This window comes from Mesoplodon bidens, assembly GCF_964165515.1.
Source record: "Mesoplodon bidens genome assembly, chromosome: X".
NCBI lineage: Eukaryota > Metazoa > Chordata > Mammalia > Artiodactyla > Ziphiidae > Mesoplodon > Mesoplodon bidens.
In genome coordinates this window covers 131,570,663-131,587,989 of record NC_138163.1, presented here as the reverse complement: position 1 = coordinate 131,587,989, position 17,327 = coordinate 131,570,663, and the positions used below count along the sequence as shown (strand labels likewise).

General features: G+C 42.4%; 2 protein-coding genes across 2 annotated transcripts in view; both read left to right on the top strand.

The window, feature by feature from the left end:
- PRPS2 (phosphoribosyl pyrophosphate synthetase 2) overlaps positions 1-3,520 on the top strand; it is a 32,949-nt gene extending 29,429 nt beyond the window's left edge. The window contains exon 8 of the mRNA XM_081221696.1: positions 3,411-3,520. The gene's annotated coding sequence lies outside the window, so the exon portion shown is untranslated. The remainder of the gene's footprint in view (positions 1-3,410) is intronic.
- Positions 3,521-4,993: 1,473 nt separating this feature from the next.
- The window catches only part of TLR7 (toll like receptor 7), a 29,594-nt gene continuing 17,260 nt past the window's right edge, over positions 4,994-17,327 (top strand). Inside the window, exon 1 of the mRNA XM_081221692.1 lies at positions 4,994-5,076. Within this exon, the coding sequence (XP_081077818.1) occupies positions 5,062-5,076 (15 nt within the window). The 5' untranslated portion in view covers positions 4,994-5,061. The remainder of the gene's footprint in view (positions 5,077-17,327) is intronic.

The window sequence follows — 17,327 nt, the reverse complement described above, 5'->3', positions numbered from 1 at the left end:
GTGCTCCGCAATGGGAGAGGCCACAACAGTGAGAGGCCCACGTACCGCAAAAAGAAAAGAAAAAAAAAAAAATCAGTGCCCAATACAAACAGCAGTTTTCACTGTTCTAATGGCTAAGTCCTGTGGTCAGAAGAAAACCCAGCTGAACTCATTCTGCAGGAGCAATAGAAAGAGACTGGCAAAGCAAAAAATGTAATGCAGTGGAAAGTGCCCTAAATTGGAACTGTGGCGATCTAGGGTCTGGTTCCTGATATCCTACCAGCAAGCTGTGTGACCTGGGGAAAATGTCTATACCACTCTGAGTCTGAGTATCTTCATGAAAAAGGGGGTAGATGATTGCTAAAGTTCCCAGCAGTTGTAACAGGCCATGACCTCTATGCTAGATTTAGTTGGACTACACTAACTGAAGGCTGTGGTCCTAATGTGGCAAAGATGGTTCCTTCTCCATCAGGTGAACAACTTGTTTGGGCTTGCAGGGGACTTTCTCAGTGCTACCTCTGGAAGTCTTGCATCCCAGGAAAGCCTGCAGTCCTGGGCACACCAGGGTGCTCAGTCACTCTAATTCTCTTTCTTCTAATGTGGATAGTTCTGGATCCCCAGCACCACCTTGGCTAACGAATCTCACAAGCGTGGCTCTGATCTTGTGTCAGTTGCAACACAAAGGAGGCTATATGACAAGCCCAACAATGTGCCAACGACCTGTGGCGTCACAGTTTTTAAAAAATCCATCGTCAATTAACTGTAGAAGCTGAAGGCTGTAGTCACAAATAAAAGAGGGAAAAGGGGGGACAGCTTTAGGAAACGCATTCAAGACCTGGCTTGACTGCCAGTCCTTTGGCAGAGCTGCCTTTAAAGCCATAAGTGGTCTTTAGAGACCCCGGGGAACAGTCCAGACAGAAGGCAGAGTGCCCTAAATATTTGCTGATGGACATCACCCTTCTGTGCTTTGAGGGACTCTTATGTCTGTGAGCACTTGACCTTCTGTGTCTGAGGATGCATGATTCTCTGATTTTCCCTATGCAGAGAGTGTTAAATCTACTAGCTTCTTGCCTCGAAGCTAAGACTGACCATGAGTTACAAAAAAATTGTGAGGACCTAGACTGAACTTGGGTCACTTTGTCAAATCATCAGAGGGGTTCTTGGGGGGCACATTTTAGTGTATGTTTGCTATAGAATGAACTCAGGAAGTGCCACTGACAGTATACTCATCTAAAGAACCAAGGAAGGACCCGAAATTTCCTGAAGCCTCAGAATATCCTGTTTTAGGACCAGGGCTGCAGAGCAGCCACTTAAAGTATTGAAAGGGACAGACCCCTCTCGGCAGTAACTGTGCGTTCATTTCCCCACTGACGGCTTTCATAGCCTTCAAAGAGCAACACTTCAATGAAGACACAATTCATGAACAGTGTCCTATGAATAAAAGGGCTCCCCTGGTGGCGCAGTGGTTAGGAATCCGCCTGCCAATGCAGGGGACACAACTTCGAGCCCTGGTCCGGGAAGATCCCACATGCCACAGAGCAACTAAGGCCGTGCGCCACAACTACTGAGCCTGTGCTCTAGAGCCCGCGAGCCGCAGCTACTGAGCCCATGTGCCACAACTACTGAAGCCCACGTGCCTAGAGCCCGTGCTCCACAACAAGAGAAGCCACCACAATGAGAAGCCCACATACCATAGCGGAGTGGCCCACGCTCGACGCAACTAAAGAAAGCCTATGTGCAACAACGAAGACCCAATGCAGCCAAAAATAAATAAATAAATATTTTTTTAAGATTAAAAAAATAAAAGAGCACATGGAGGAAAACCAGTTGGCACAAGAAGGCTGGTTTTTGATGAGTCAGTAATTCCTTACTGACTTGCATTGGCGCAACCGTAAATGCAGTCTTGACCCTTATCATTTGGAGGTGTTTTGTTTTATGTGTGCAAGTTATAGGAACTATAATTCATCTGAGAAATACCTCTTGCTCCTCTGTCTTTTGACTCTTATGTACATTTTGGTTCAGACAGATGTCAAATGGAAGATTTGTACCTGTACTCTTCTGGGCTGCCTTGATGATTTCTTCCACGGGCAAAGTGAAGGAGGGGGTCTCACACTCGCTCACCCACTCGTTCTTGATGGAGCAGTTACTAGCAGACCATTGTGTTAGGATGGGGCTCTGAGGGAAATACCAGATAAATGAAATACGTGACCAAGGCTTACATGTATTAAGCCATTAGAGTGTACATGGATTGTTTTATACACAAGCATGTGGTGTAGGCAACATGGGAGGATGATCGCCCTGCCCTTGCAGACATGATCATTCATTCGGAGCAAGGGCAACAGTGCGGGCGGGGTTTTTGTTGTTTGTTTTGGGGGTTTTTTTTTTAGTATTTTTGTTGGTGTATTTCTCTTTCGGTATTGTAAAAAAAAAAACTACAGTCAGCATCATTTATGTCAAGTCTACCAAGACAGTCACACTCAGCATTAAAATGTAAATAGAACAAAGGAGCGCTTGTTTAAAAGGTGCATGACTACATCTCTTCCAGCTTAAAAGCCTGTTTAAGATACTCTATTGATTTCCTAGCCATTTCTGGGGCGCTTCTGCTGTTAATCATTTTTTTCCTATGATTATTAGCTTCTTAAGTTTATTACATATTTTCCTCAGAGCCAATTTTATCTTCAATAAACGTTTCAAGGTCCCTGACGGAAGCATTTCAGAATGGGGCTGGGGGAGGGAAGCTGGATGAAGGGAGGGGCAGCAGCCTTCCTCTGGGGTCAGACACCTCCCCTCAGGGAGGGGAGTTGCACATATTTATTATTTATTAAAAAGTTTTATTGGAGTATAGTTGATTTACAATGTTGTGTTAGTTTCAGGTGTACAGCAAAGTGACTCAGTTATACAAATACACAGATCCACTCTTTTTGATTCTTTTCCCATATAGGCCATTACAGAGTACTGAGAAGGGTTCCCTGTGCTATACATTAGGTCCTTATTAATTATCTATTTTATATGTAATAGTGTGTATATCAGGATAATTTATTTCAGGGTTTCTCAAGCTCAGCGCTATTGGCATTTTGCACTAGATAATTCCTTGTCATGGGGCCTCTTCCCTGGGGGCCAAGACACACACATTTGTGACAACCCAAAAAATGTCTCCAGATACAGCCAAATATTCCCTGGGGGCAAAAATCGCCCCTGGTTGAGAACCACTGATTTATTTTAACCAGGACCTTCTTCCTTAATCCTGGTCAGAATTCCAGAGGAGATCCATCCTGGCCCCTGGCCCCTGGTCCACTCTCAAGTAGAAAAGCATTTTAGGACGAAGTGGATAAGACAATGGCAATCATAAGTCACTTTAAAAACGTAAACACCAGTGTTTGCTGTGACATGAAATTTTACACCAAAATAATTGCATTATCCTTTTGATGCAGGGCTTCAAACACCGATCCCTACGTCTGCCATGAATTGGGGTGAGATCCCTACTGCACAGCTGGGGAACCGTTGCTAAGGCGGAACACGCTTTTAAAAATACACAGCAAAGAAGTATGTGCAGCATATTATCATCTGTGTGAAATAAAAAGGGGGATATATGTTTGAAAAGCATAATTCTGACTTTGGGAAGAATAGAGGCCCCTCAAGAAGGAAATGGGAGACATCACCGTATATATAAAAAATAGGGTTGGGATGGGAAAAGACAAGGCCACACAAGTTTGTGGAATCTTTTATTCTTTTGGCTTGTTAGCTATCAAACTGAGTTGTTCTGGTCAAAAAAAGAAATATGTGTGACATGAAAGCCCCTTATTTTATGATCCATCCATATGCCTGACACGTTTCTGTTTGAACCAAGAAACCGATTACGGTAATCTTTAAAGAGGTGACTGAATTTTAGTCTGACTTCAACGGTGACATCCAGAGAGCAGAGATTTCCTGTGCGCCTTGCAGGTGGTGGGTATCCTGGCCCTTCCGTGATTGAACTCTCATAAGATGGCCAGAGTCTAACGTGGTCAAACCGTAGAGCAACTCACTTCTCTTGTCAAATGTCGTGGAATTGATAAGATTTCAGAGTTAGATGGAACATTTGAGACTCGTTTTACAGATGAGGAAATTAAGGCCCGAAGAGATGAAGTGACGGGCTCAGTTAAGGTCACACTGTTCCTTAGAAGAAACGTTGTGGCTGGTAAATGGGCCTCTTGCTTCTGCGGCTGGAGGTGTTTCCTGTAGCCCAGGTGTTTCCTCCAGCATTCTGATCACTATCTCACGAGGGTGAAGGAGTTTATCATTAAGCCTCAGGGCAGTGAGAGAAAGCACAAAATATGGTGTGGTAACTTCCATCAACCTGGAATGCTTGCTTCTGCAGATTTGGTTGTTCGCTTTCCTTCTTCCAAAAAAAGGTCTTTCGTTGCACTCACGGCATTTGCCTGGTCCTTTTTCATAGTCATGCTAACGTGGGGAGATTTAAAATAACAACCCTGGGTCGTGGGTGTTTTTAAGGTGATGGTAATTTTGTAGGGCAGTGGTTCTCAAAGTGTGGTCCTGGACTAGCGGCATTGCCAGGGAACTTAGGAGAAATGCAAATTCTTGGGCCCCACCCCAGACCTATTGAATCAGAAACTCTGGGTGTAGGGGTGTGGCAGGCACGGGGTTTGATACACTAAAGTTTGAGAACTACACTGTAAGGCTAAGTCCTCTAGTTTAGTAGTTGGCAAACTTGGTTGCATATGGGGCCACCTAAGGAGCTTTTAAAAATATTGCTGAAAATGAAATTAATTTTTAAAAATGTATAACTGTGTGGTGATGGATGTTAACTAGACTCATAGTGGTGACCATTTGGCAATATATACAAGTATTGAATCATTATGTTGTACACCTGAAACTAATAATTCTATATGTCAATTACACCTCAGTTAAAGAAAATGAAATTGATGAAATTGATGCCTGGGCCTTGCCCCCAGAGATTCTGACTTAATTGGCCTGTGGAGCATCCAGATATCAGGATTATTAAAGACCCTCGATGACGTGATGCTACTGTGCAGCCAAGCTTGAACCATCGTGTAGGGGAGGATCCTTTCCTTCTTCGAGAAGATGGTTCTGACTCTAGTAAGTTACAATCAATTTAATTACCCTTAATTGTAATTCTTGTATTCAGCTGAAAAGTTATGCCTACTCTGCGGACATTTGGAGAGAATAGCAGCTTTCAATTTATCTGAAGATTCGAATGTACCTATATTAGAAATTTCTGGTATTTGTTTTCACTCACCCAAAAACTATAATTGCCAGGCACTTAGTAGCTTGGAATATTTGAGTTGTTTCTAATGCTTTGGTTTTATGGATAGAAAAAGACAATGTTTATTTTCTAGAAACACAAAGTATAAGATTCCATTGGTGAAAATAGAGTTATTACCAAAAAAATGTTAAAATTAACAATACTTAATCATTTGTAATAATGGGTTCAACACACACTCCTTAATAGCTAAGGAATTTCCAATGATTTTATTAATATGGGAATCTCCTTTAAACAAGTGTTTTTAGGAGGGAAGCTGGAACCAAGAGAAAAGTAATGGAAGCAGTTTTATTTAACACTGTATTTTTCAACACCATTGGTCAGTTAAACAACAGCAACAAAAAGTCAGTTAAATCAAGGAGTCTATTTTTTTTTTTATTGAAGTGTAGTTGATTTACAATGTTGTGTTGGTTTCTGGTGTACAGCAAGATGGTTCAGTTTTATAGATGTGTGTGTATATGTATTCCTTTTCAGATTCTTTTCTATTATAGTTTATTACAAGATATTTATTACAGTTCCCTCTGCTATACAGTAGGACCTTGTTTATCTATTTTATATACAGTAGTGTGTATCTGTTAAACCCAAACTCCTAATTTATCCCTCCCCCCACTCCCCCTTTGGTAACCATAAGTTTGTTTTCTATGTCTGTGACTCCGTTTCTGTTTTGTAAGTTCATTTGTATCATTTTTTTAGATTCCACATATAGTTGATGTCATACGATATTTGTCTTTCTCTGTGTGACTTAGTTCACTGAGTATGATAATCTCTAGGTCCATCCTTGTTGCTGCAAATGGCATTATTTCATTCTTTTATTTATGGCTGGGTAGTATTTCACTGTATATACATACCACATCTTCCTTATCCATTCATCTGTTGATGGGCATTTAGGGTGCTTCCATGTTTTGGCTATTGTGAGTAGTGCTGCAGTGAACATTGTGGTGAATGTGTCTTTTTGATTTATGGTTTTCTCTGGGTATATGCCCAGGAGTGGGATTGCTGGATCATATGGTAGTTCTATTGTTAGGTTTTTAAGGACCCTCCATGCTGTTCTCCATAGTGGCTGCACCAATTTACATTCCCACCAACAGTGTAGGAGGGTTCCCTTTTCTCCACACCCAGAGACTCTTATTAAAAAAGGATCTGTATGTGACTTAAATATTGTATTTTAACTTGAATTATATAAATGGACTTATTTGGGGAGACAGTTCTCCACGGGTCTCTTGCAGTTCTGTAAATCTCATGAGCAGAGGCATTGAGAGCCTTGGTTCTGGATAATCTTTTCAAGGATGTTTATATAGCAAGCAGAAGATAGTAGATAGTTTTGTAAGACAGAGATAGCGTCCCTTTCTGGGGCAGGTGGCAGGTTTGATTGCTGTCCGGTCTAATAATGACAGTGCCTCCCTCTGGGCAAAATTCAGTGAGCTTTGCTTGCAGCCCATTACAAATGTTTGGTTTCTCTAAACTCGGGGTTCCTCAGCTATGATGCAAACCCACTTCATGCATAGCATCCACCCAGAGCCACTCCGTGGCATTGGGGGGACAAAGGGAACAGGTACCTGCTGTGCCACGAGTGCTAAAGTCCTTTGTCCCTGACCCAGGAGTCTCTTGTATTCTATCAGTATCCAGGAACCTGTGGCAGATGAACTTGTTAGCTGGCAAGGATGGTACTGTCTCAAACCTTTCACAGTACCTGACAGTTACATTCACCAATTGTTTTTAGGTGGGGCCATGACCCCTTGAGTATGGGTCCAGGATTACCTGTCTTCCACAAACCGTACCTGGAATACATTAGCTATTATTTATCTTTTTTAAAAAATTTTAACTGGAGTGAGAACTTAAAAACATATGCACAACAATCTGAGTACAGACTCTCCAGATATTTTCCCCTTTTTATTTATCTCACCCACATCTAACTTGATAGCTTATTTTTATTTATTTATTTATTTTTGGCTCTGTTGGGTCTTGTTTTTGTATCCCTTCAGTGAGCTTAGTTCTTCTGGTTGGAGCATTTAATCCATTCACGTTTGAAGTAATTATCAATATGTATGTTCCTGTTACCATTTTCTTAATTGTTTTGGGTTTGTTTTTGTAGGTCCTTTTATTCTCTTGCTTTTCCCACTTAGAGAAGATCCTTTAGCATTTTCTGTAGAGCTGGTTTGGTGGTGCTGAATTCTCTTAGCTTTTGCTTGTCTGTAAAGCTTTTGATTTCTCCATCGAATCTGAATGAGATCCTTGCCAGGTAGAGTAATCTTGGTTGTAGGTTCTTCCCTTTCATCACTTTAAATATATCACGCCACTCCCTTCTGGCTTGTAGAGTTTCTGCTGAGAAACCAGCTGTTAACCTTATGGGAGTTCCCTTGTATGTTATTTGTCATTTTTCCCTTGCTGCTTTCAATAATTTTTCTTTGTCTTTAATTTTTGCCAATTTGATTACTATGTGTCTTGGCGTGTTTCTCCTTGGGTTTATCCTGTATGGGACTCTCTGTGCTTCCTGGACTTGGGTGGCTATTTCCTTTTCCGTGTTAGGGAAGTTTTCGACTATGATCTCTTCAAATATTTTCTTGGGTCCTTTCTCTCTCTCTTCTCCTTCTGGGACTCCTATAATGCGAATGTTGTTGCATTTAATGTTGCCACAGAGGTCTCTTAGGCTGTCTGCATTTCTTTTCATTCTTTTTTCTTTATTCTGTTCTGCAGCAGTGAATTCCACCACTCTGTCTTCCAGGTCACTTATCCGTTCTTCTGCCTCGGTTATTCTGCTATTGATTCCTTCTAGTGTATTTTTCATTTCAGTTATTGTATTGTTCATCTCTGTTTGTTTGTTCTTTAATTCTTCTAGGTCTTTGTTAAACGTTTCTTGCATCTTCTCGATCTTTGCCTCCATTCTATTTCTGAGGTCCTGGATCATCTTCACTATCATTATTCTGAATTCTTTTTCTGGAAAGTTGCCTATCTCCACTTCATTTAGTTGTTTTTCTGGGGTTTTATCTTGTTCCTTCGTCTGGTACATAGCCCTCTGCCTTTTCATCTTGTCTATCTTTCTGTGAATGTGGTTTTTGTTCCACAGGCTGCAGGATTGTAGTTCTTCTTCCTTCTGCTGTCTGCCCTCTCTCATTCAGTATTCTAATACATGACTTTTAGAGGCTGCAGAGTATTCTAAAGTAAAATGTTTTGAATCCAGTATCCTTCAAACAATCTGAAAACAACAGATTTTGCCTTAAATACATATCCCTTTACCTTTCTCTTGTATATATCACAGGTGGTAGACCATCACTTTGGTGGTTCTGAGTGAACCATGCTTCCCAATATGCATGTTCTTGCGGAGTGCCTTTCCTTATTGACTCTGGGCTTGGCCAATAAGTAGGACATTAGCAAGGATGATGCAAACAAGGCTTAGCAGTGCTTGCACACTGGGGCTTATCTATATTGAAATGCTCACTCTTAGGATCTAATAACCATGAAAAGAAGCCCACTCTAGCCACATGGAAAGAAAAAGAGCAAGAAGTCACAGCCTCCCCAACCATCCCCATTGCAACAGGTGAACAAAGCCATCTGACTGCAATCTCGTGGAAGACCCCAAATGTGACAAACAGAACAGCCCAGCAGAGCCCCAGCCAAATGACAGAACGGTGAACAAACATAACGGTTGCTGTTTTAAGCCGATACATTTTGGATTGGTTTGTTACACAGCAATAAATCACTGAAACATGATAGCTTTTAGTATGAACAGTTACATCAAATATAGAAAATAAGTTCAAAAAGGACTTTTTGTCATTATCTGGTTGAATTGCTGAGGTCCTGGCTGATTAGATGACTTTCAGAAAGAACATGGGCAGTGGAGTCAAAAAAAACATGAATTGCAACCCGGTTTTGCATATTAGATATATGACTTCTTGAAGTATCAGCTTCCTCGGGGGCAAACCAGGTTTTAACCATAGCTACCTCGGGACTTCCCTGGTGGCGCGGTGGTTAACAATCCGCCTGCCAATGCAGGGGACGCAGGTTCGATCCCTGGTCCAGGAAGATCCCACATGCCGCGGAGTAGCTAAGCCTATGCGCCACGACTACGGAGCCTGCGCCCTAGAGCCTGTGCGCCACAACTACTGAGCCCACGTGCCACAACTACTGAAGCCCACGTGCCAAGATCCCGTGCTCCGCAACAAGAGAAGCCACCGCAGTGAGAAGCCTGCGCACCACAATGAAGAGTAGCCCCTGCTCGCCACAACTGGAGAAAGCCCGCGTGCAGCAATGAAGACCCAACGCAGAAATAAATAAATAAATAGGTAGATAAATAAATAAATAAAAACAGTAGACACCTCACAGGTGTTTTATTCTTAGGCTTTGTGAGTGATGGTGCCTCTAACTCAATGGCGTGATAAACATGAAGGAATGTACGGGTGTGAGGTCACATTTTTATTACAAAGCTACGTCTCTCGTTTCCCAAGCAAGTGTTCTTAGCACTCTACCTCAGTACTAATGAATCCACTTATGAGTCTACAGAAACCAAATGGCAAGAGGGATTATCTGTGGTGCCCACCTGGCAAAGCTGCTTCTGATTTTCCAGGGCAGCAGGCAGAGCTGCTTAGCGACCATTACCTCCATAAATAACCTTTTCTCTTTCTAACTAAGTCATCCACTCCATTATTTGCATCAGGGCCTTTGGACTCATCTGGTAAACTCTAATATTTATGTGGGACCAGCCCTCAACACGAAAGAAGGTTTTTTTTATATGAATTTGCATATCCTGTCAAGGACTTTTTCAGAACACTTTCATTTCAAGGTAAAATGAAACTTACAGGACTAAGCAGAGAAGTGCTTCACATTTCAGTTTAAAGGAGGGGGTAATAAAGATGTTAAAAAAAAATAATTTTTTTTTTAAATTTTTCTTAAAAAGGTGGGGGGAATGAAACAAAAGACAAGGTTAATTATGACACTGGGGCTTTACAATGCTAAAAATATATACGAAGGAGCTATGGAGGCTGTGTTCTATTTCCACGTGTCCTTTACAAAGAGCAGGCTCATGGTATCTGCAAATTTCTTTTTTTATTATTAGTTTTTATTGGAGTTTTATTAGTTTTATCATTGCTTTACAATGTTGTGTTAGTTTGAAATTTTCTAGTAAAGATTTTTATTTGAAAAACGTTCATGATTGTATCTAACTGAAAGGGTTAACATTTCAGCCTTGTTATAAAAATACTATGATGCTTGTCATTAAAGTTTTCTCTCCTTTTCCTCAAGCCAACCCTGACTTTCAGCATGCAAGAGTGGAAACAGCCAACAGAAATTGGGGAAGCAGTGGGGTCCTGTTTGCATTCACATGCTCGCCCAAATAGAGAAACATTAAGACGTTATGGTTCCCCATGCCGGGCACACAGCATTAGCTGGACTAGAGCAATTTATTTAAGGTATTTATTTAGGTTCCCAACAGCTTTAGGAGAGTATGTATGATGCTAAGTTTCCACTCAACCCCTTTGATGTCTATGTCAGAGTCAGATGGCAGCCCTGGGGCTCACACCCGGGGTTTCTGTACCCAGCTGTATACTTGTTCACCCACCACTCTGGATGCCACTTAAGCCTGGACTTGCTTTTAATTTCAGAAACTTAATCATAGGAGTCCTCCAATGTTTAATCCCCTAGATTAAAATATGACACTAAACTAGGACTGCCAGATAAAATACAGGATACCCAATTAAATTTGAACTTCAGACAAACAACAAATAATCTTTTAATATTGGCATGTCCCAACTTCCTAAATTTACCAACCCTCTACTAAACCTTAACTCCCCACCAAGGGCCCTTTCCATCTTCTCTATTTCCATCTAAAAGGAAAAAAAAGAAATGCGGTGAGACTTAGCAAACCAAGTATGCGGTAACCCAGCCGGTGAGAGGCCTGTCCTCACAAGATGGATAGAAGCACTCTATCGTCTTCATCCAGTCATTTCTCTTGAGCCAACTAACCGGGGGGGGGGGGGGGGGGGCGGGGGGGGGGCCTGGACCCACGACGTCACCCAGATGCAGGTAGCTCACGGGGGCCACGACTAGCTCTTCTTCTCAAAACTGACCTAAGTGATCAAATTATTCTTATTTTCATGATCACTTTCATTTTTATCATGAAGAATGATTTTTAAATAGCAACTCTGGACGAGATGCTGGGGACAATGCATCCTTAGCTCAAGGGGTCTGCAATCTCATTGGGGGCCTAGCAGATAGAATCAAAGATAAATAACAATACAAGAAAGCATAATGGTATCATAATCCCTCAGGATCTTACCATATAAAACCTGGATGTGCCTTTACTGATCACACAGCCTCATCCCTCACTTTATAGATGAGTAAGCAGATATATTTTTATGTAGTCAAATTTTCTGATGTTTTCTTTCAGACTCTGGGGTCGTTGCTGTTGGTCTTCGTTTGTTGTTGTTGTCATACTTAGAATGACTTTCCCACTTCAAGATTATAAAAATATTTATCTGTGGTTTCTTCCAGTACTTTTAATGTTCAATGTCTTACATTTGAATTTTTGAGCCATATGAAATTTTGATGTAAGAAACAAGGTAAGACTAGAGCTTAATTTTTTTCTAAACTTTAAGCCAGTTGCCCAACTTTATCTTAATAATTCCTTTTGCCATTGATGTGACTTTAATGTCCCATATGTGCTTTTTAAAATAATTAATTAATTAATTTTTATTTTTGGCTGCCTTGGGTCTTTGTTGCTGCGCGCGGGCTGTCTCTCTAGTTGCGGCGAGCAGGGGTTGCGGTGCGTGGGCTTCTCATTGTGGTGGCTTCTCTTGTTATGGAGCACGGGCTCTAGGCGTGAGGTCTTCAGTAGTTGTGGCACGTGGGCTCAGTAGTTGTGGCACATGGGCTCTAGGCGCTCGGGCTTCAGTAGTTGTGGCTCCCAAGCTCTAGAGCGCAGGCTCAGTAGTTGCGGTGCACGGGCTTAGTTGATCTGCGGCATGTGGGATCTTTTCGGACTGGGGCTCGAACCCATATCCCCTGCATTGGCAGGCAGATTCTTAACCACTGTGCCACCAGGGAAGTCCCTCCTATGTGTGCTTTTATTTAACTTTGCTATCTCCTCCTTTTCACTGATGTACTGGCACTATGCCATTGTAGGCAATGCAGCGTTTATGATGCATTTATAGATCGAGAAGAGAAATCCTCCCCTTGTTACTTTTTCATTCAGAAGTTACCTGACTATTCTCACCAGGGGTCTTAACCCAGTCAGATCCAATGCCTCATTTTTATGAGAGATATCTGGTCATGTACCCTTTACTATCCAGAGGAGATGACATTTATGGATGACATAACCCTAATCTTTGTGATAAATGAAAAATGCCCAGCTGTGACCTCTAGCCCTAATAACCATCTATTTCTCTTCATCTATTTACGTCTTCTTTGCATCTTCCAGGGTCCTGAGAGAAAACAAGTGACACACTCAGAGTCAGAAATTGATGAGTTTAGCAAAGTGACTATTCATGACAGCGTGGGCAGGGTTTAGGGAAATCCCCAGCAAGGGTGCCACGTTTCAAGGGTTGAGTCTTCACAATCCCAGGCTTAAAATGGCAAGGCGAAGGAACAATTAGTGGAATTCAGGAAGAGTGGCCATGAGTGGGGGAGCATCACCTGACAAGAGCATCATTGCAGAGTGGCAGCCAACCCACAGCATCGGAGAGGGAGGGAGCCCAGGGGTAAATACTCTGACCTTTCTCCCCACTGGGCAAACCCATCCGGAAATCTGCCAGCTAGTGATGAAGTTTGTACAGCCCAGCCTCTTGGGACACAGATCCGGGTGGGAAGGCATGGAGAGTGGATTTGAGGGACAAATGCATAGCAAGCAGCCTGCTAGGGAAGGCATCGTTGTCCCCTGCCCGTCTACCACCTGCTTCGTTCCCAAGTGTTTCATGTCAGTTTTCTTCCCAAGTATTTCATATTTTTGTTGCTGTTTTGCGTGGAATCTCTCCTATTATCCATCTGGGTTAGTTATTGTTTATATGTGAGAAAGCTATTGATTTTTACATATTGTTTGCATGGCAAAGTGGTTTGCTAAGAGAGCATTTGATTTTTGCTTGTGTGACTATCACTTACATGGTATGTGACCTGGGGAAAGTCCAGTATCTCTTCTGCATTGATTCCATTATTTGTTTTTTAAAAAAAAGGACAATAAGATATTTACTTCATTTTTTTAGTATTTAATGAGATCACACATATTAGGCAGTTAAAACAGTGTCCGGTTCATAATAAACTCTTAATAAAGATCACTTATTATTGTATCTAATAGTTTTTCAGCTGATCTGGGGCACTATTGACTTTTCAATTCAGTGGATTAACCCTGATGGCTGTCAGCTGTTTTTCTTGTGGCACACTTGGCAATTTTCAAATTCTCTCTGGGGCGACTAGGCGGACTAAAGACATTTAAACATAACTACTGATATTTTGACTCTACCTCCAAAAGGCGCCAATAATCAGTTCAGAAGGGAGCGATTCTCCCGGGAACCCCACTTTGAGAAGCAGGTTTTACATGACCCTGGACTGTGAGTGCAGCTGCCCTCGTTTCATTGAAGTGAGGGAACCAACTGGAAGCTCTGCCCCTGCTTAGAAACCAGAGTCCCTTTCAGCTGGGCCTAAGACAGAATGAGGGAAATTTAGACGTGTCTCTAAGATACTTGTAGAACCGTGGTCCTCAATCTGGGGCACGTTTGCGCCCCAGGGGATATTTTGCAATGTCTGGAGATACCTGTGATTGTCAAGGGGCAGTGCTACTGGCGTCTAGTGGGTTCAATTCAGGGATACTGCTAAACATCTTACGATGCCACAAAGAATTATCTCACCAAAAATGGCAGTAGTGCTGAGGTGGAGAAACTCCTAGAAGAAAGGAGATAGATCAGCCAGGTTGCTTGGATTTAGACATGACATTGCCCCGATTGTGGTGGTAGAAATAAGAGGAACCTGCTGCTTCTGCAGACCTCATGTCTGAGATGGCTTAAATAGTCACGCTCCTCCCCCAACCCCCTAACCTTGTCTTTGCACTTGGAAGCTCCACGGCTGGCAGCCTGGAGTCTCTGTGACTCTAGGTTTCCTGCAGCCTATCTCTTCACTTCAGGAGACTCCAGACCTCGAATCATTCCATGCAGCCAAGAAAGGTATTTTCAACACTGGGACAAACTCAGGTCATTTAAATAACTAGATCTATAAGCCATTCTCAGAGAGAGGGGAGGGGAGGAGAGGGAACCCAAATCACATGCAAAAGAAAAATTTCTTTTAGAATCTAATGAGTTTTGGTAGTCTCAAATGTCATTTCTTCGAAGATAAAGTCAGACTTTGTAATAATGTTAGAAATGGTTTTCTGGAGTGTGTCTCTAGGCTAGATAACTTTCAGGAAGTAAATCCTATTAATAGGTGTTTTCAGCAGCACGTATTAGAGCCATGTTCCCAGCACGCTTTGAAGCTTCAGTACTTTGCTGTCTCTGAAATGTAAAGTTTGGTGTTTTCTCTTTACCTTAGTTGATGCTATTGGGTCCATCTCAGGCTGATCTTGACACCTCTCATGCTCTGCTTTCTTCAACCAGACCTCTCTGTTTCATTTTGGAAGAAGACTAAAAATGGTAAGGACAGCTAAGACATCCCTAAAAAGTGTTATCTGTCATTTTTTGTGGGAAGAACTGAAACCGGCTGGCAGGAGAGATGTTTAAGTATCTGTACTTCGGTTATTTGCTGAGGAAAACTTCTTCCGTGATCTTTCACAATCCAGATTAATCATGGGGGTCTTTTGTAATTTCAGATTAATCAATACTTGCTCTGTGCAACTTCCGACAGGAGTTACTGCGTCCCACCCTGAGGAGGAGTGGATGTTTGAATTGGGGAAATAGCTTCTATAGGTCTAACTTTTTTCACCTCACCTTTTTGGCTTTAGAACCGTAGAAAGCACTGAAGTTCCTTTCTGCTTTTTCTAGCATTTGGTGGCGTCTGAACGAGTATGTGTGTGTGGCAGCAGGGGCAGACGGGCAGGAGTAGGAATAAAGGAGCCTGGGCTCGCGTATGGTCACAGAAAAGCAGAAGGGGACAGGACGTAAAGCAGTCGGGGAAACGGGACCATAGTACAGGACTGGGCTCAGTTCCACATACAGCAGAGGCACATGGGGATTTATAGGCCAGGAGCAGAGTGGGGGTCAGTGGTTGGAAAATTACTAAGAGGAAACATCAGGGTTAGGGGGCATTCTGGCTGGACCGACCTGACAGGGTTCTTGCTGAAAGCAGCCCAGGGAGATGGGATATCATCACCTGGGGGATGGTAGGGATGAGAGGCTTGATCAGATAGCAGGGCTGATCAGATATCGTGGTGAGGGATTCTGGCTAAACTGGCCTAACAGGATTCTAGCTAAACTGGCCTAACAGGATTCTGGCTAAACTGGCCTAACAGGATTCTGGCTAAAACTGGCCACATGGACACAAAAGCCCCCAAATCAAAGCCTAGTGACTTAGAGAAGCCTAACTAAAGTTTAGTCGAGGAGAGAGTCTGTCAGTGCTGGCTCTCTCAGTCACTAGCTGGGGGACCTTGGGCGTATCACCTGAGCCCTCTGAAGCTCAACTCTTTTTGGCTATAAAATGAGCATTACTGTACCTCTCCAGTTGCCTTGCAGGGCCATTGCAGGGGCTCAGATAACAAAATATATGTTCAAATCCTTTGCAAGGGCTGTGCGTTATTAGGTATGCCCAAAGTTCTTCACAAAAAGACACCAGTGACCTTTTCTTGAAATTGTTTTGTCACCCCAGTTAGACACAATGGAGTGCCTGCACCAGGAACCCCCTCTGACTTCTAGATCTGAATGTTGGCGCCTGGGCTCATTTCGTGTCTAAGGTCTAATGAAGAGTTAACCACAGGGCACTATGTTACAAAAGAAGCAACCGCTTAAAGTTTCATTTCCTAGAAACTCAGATGTCTATTTTTAGGCAAACCCATGCCCGCATCTGCCTTTGCCCCTTGAGGGATGGCATGGTAAGGTTGATTGTAATGAAGAGAGCTCACATTTAACTGACCACTTACTACAAACTGAGCATAATGCTAAGGGCTGGATGTCTCTGTGTCGATTTCACCCTCCAAGCAGCCTTGTGAGGCACAGATGAGGGAGCTGGGGCTTCAAGAGGGTAAGAGCTTGTGGTCTTGGCTGGGCAGCTCGACTCTGGTAGCGAGACCCCTCTGCTTTACCTCGACCAAGCTGGCCCGGCACACACTTCCACCCGGGACACAGTCAGTCACCGTGGGCTTCAATTATGATAATTTACTCCTGAAAAAAAATTGGGATATCTTTTATAAGGAAAGACTTGAAAACAACTTTTGAAAGAAGAAATAGAAAAGGCCAAAAAGCATAGGAAAATTATTCAATCTTATGAATACTTATAGGTCAGACCCTTTGATATGGAAACCCCACTTCTAGAAACTCTTAAAGAAACAATCAGGGATGTCACAAACAATTTCCGAAGATAGTCTATGCAGCGTGGCAAAGAGAATATCTCATGTCCAGTGTTGGGAAGGGGTTAATTAATTGTGGTCCACCCATTAAGTGGAATGTTATGTAACCATCAAATCACATTTCTTAAAAGAATAGTGAATGACATGAGAAAATACTCATGATATAATGGTAAATGGAAAAAGCAAGCTAGAAATTAAGTATCGTATATTCCTGATGTTTTTAATGCACATACTAGACACTTACTAAATGTTGGTTAATCTGTGATGACGGTTTGCCTGAGTAAATGGGTTACCTATTTTTCTTAATAGTTTCGCAAGAGAGCCCTGCGTTCTAACCATTTGACAGTTGAGAAATCAGAGGCTCAGGAGGGAAAGTGATTCACCAAAGTCAGAGAGCGCTTAGGTGGCAGAATAAGGATTTACGATCAAACCTTTCCACTGGCGAAGCCCTCGCTAGTACTGAACTGCTTCTCACTGTGTGAAATAGATGCAGGAATGGGGAGATGAGTGTTAGAGAGAACGTGCCAAAATAACAGTAGTTAACTGCAGCAAATTTCTTCATCGCCAAAGAGATAACAAGGATTTCGTTTACTAAATTAA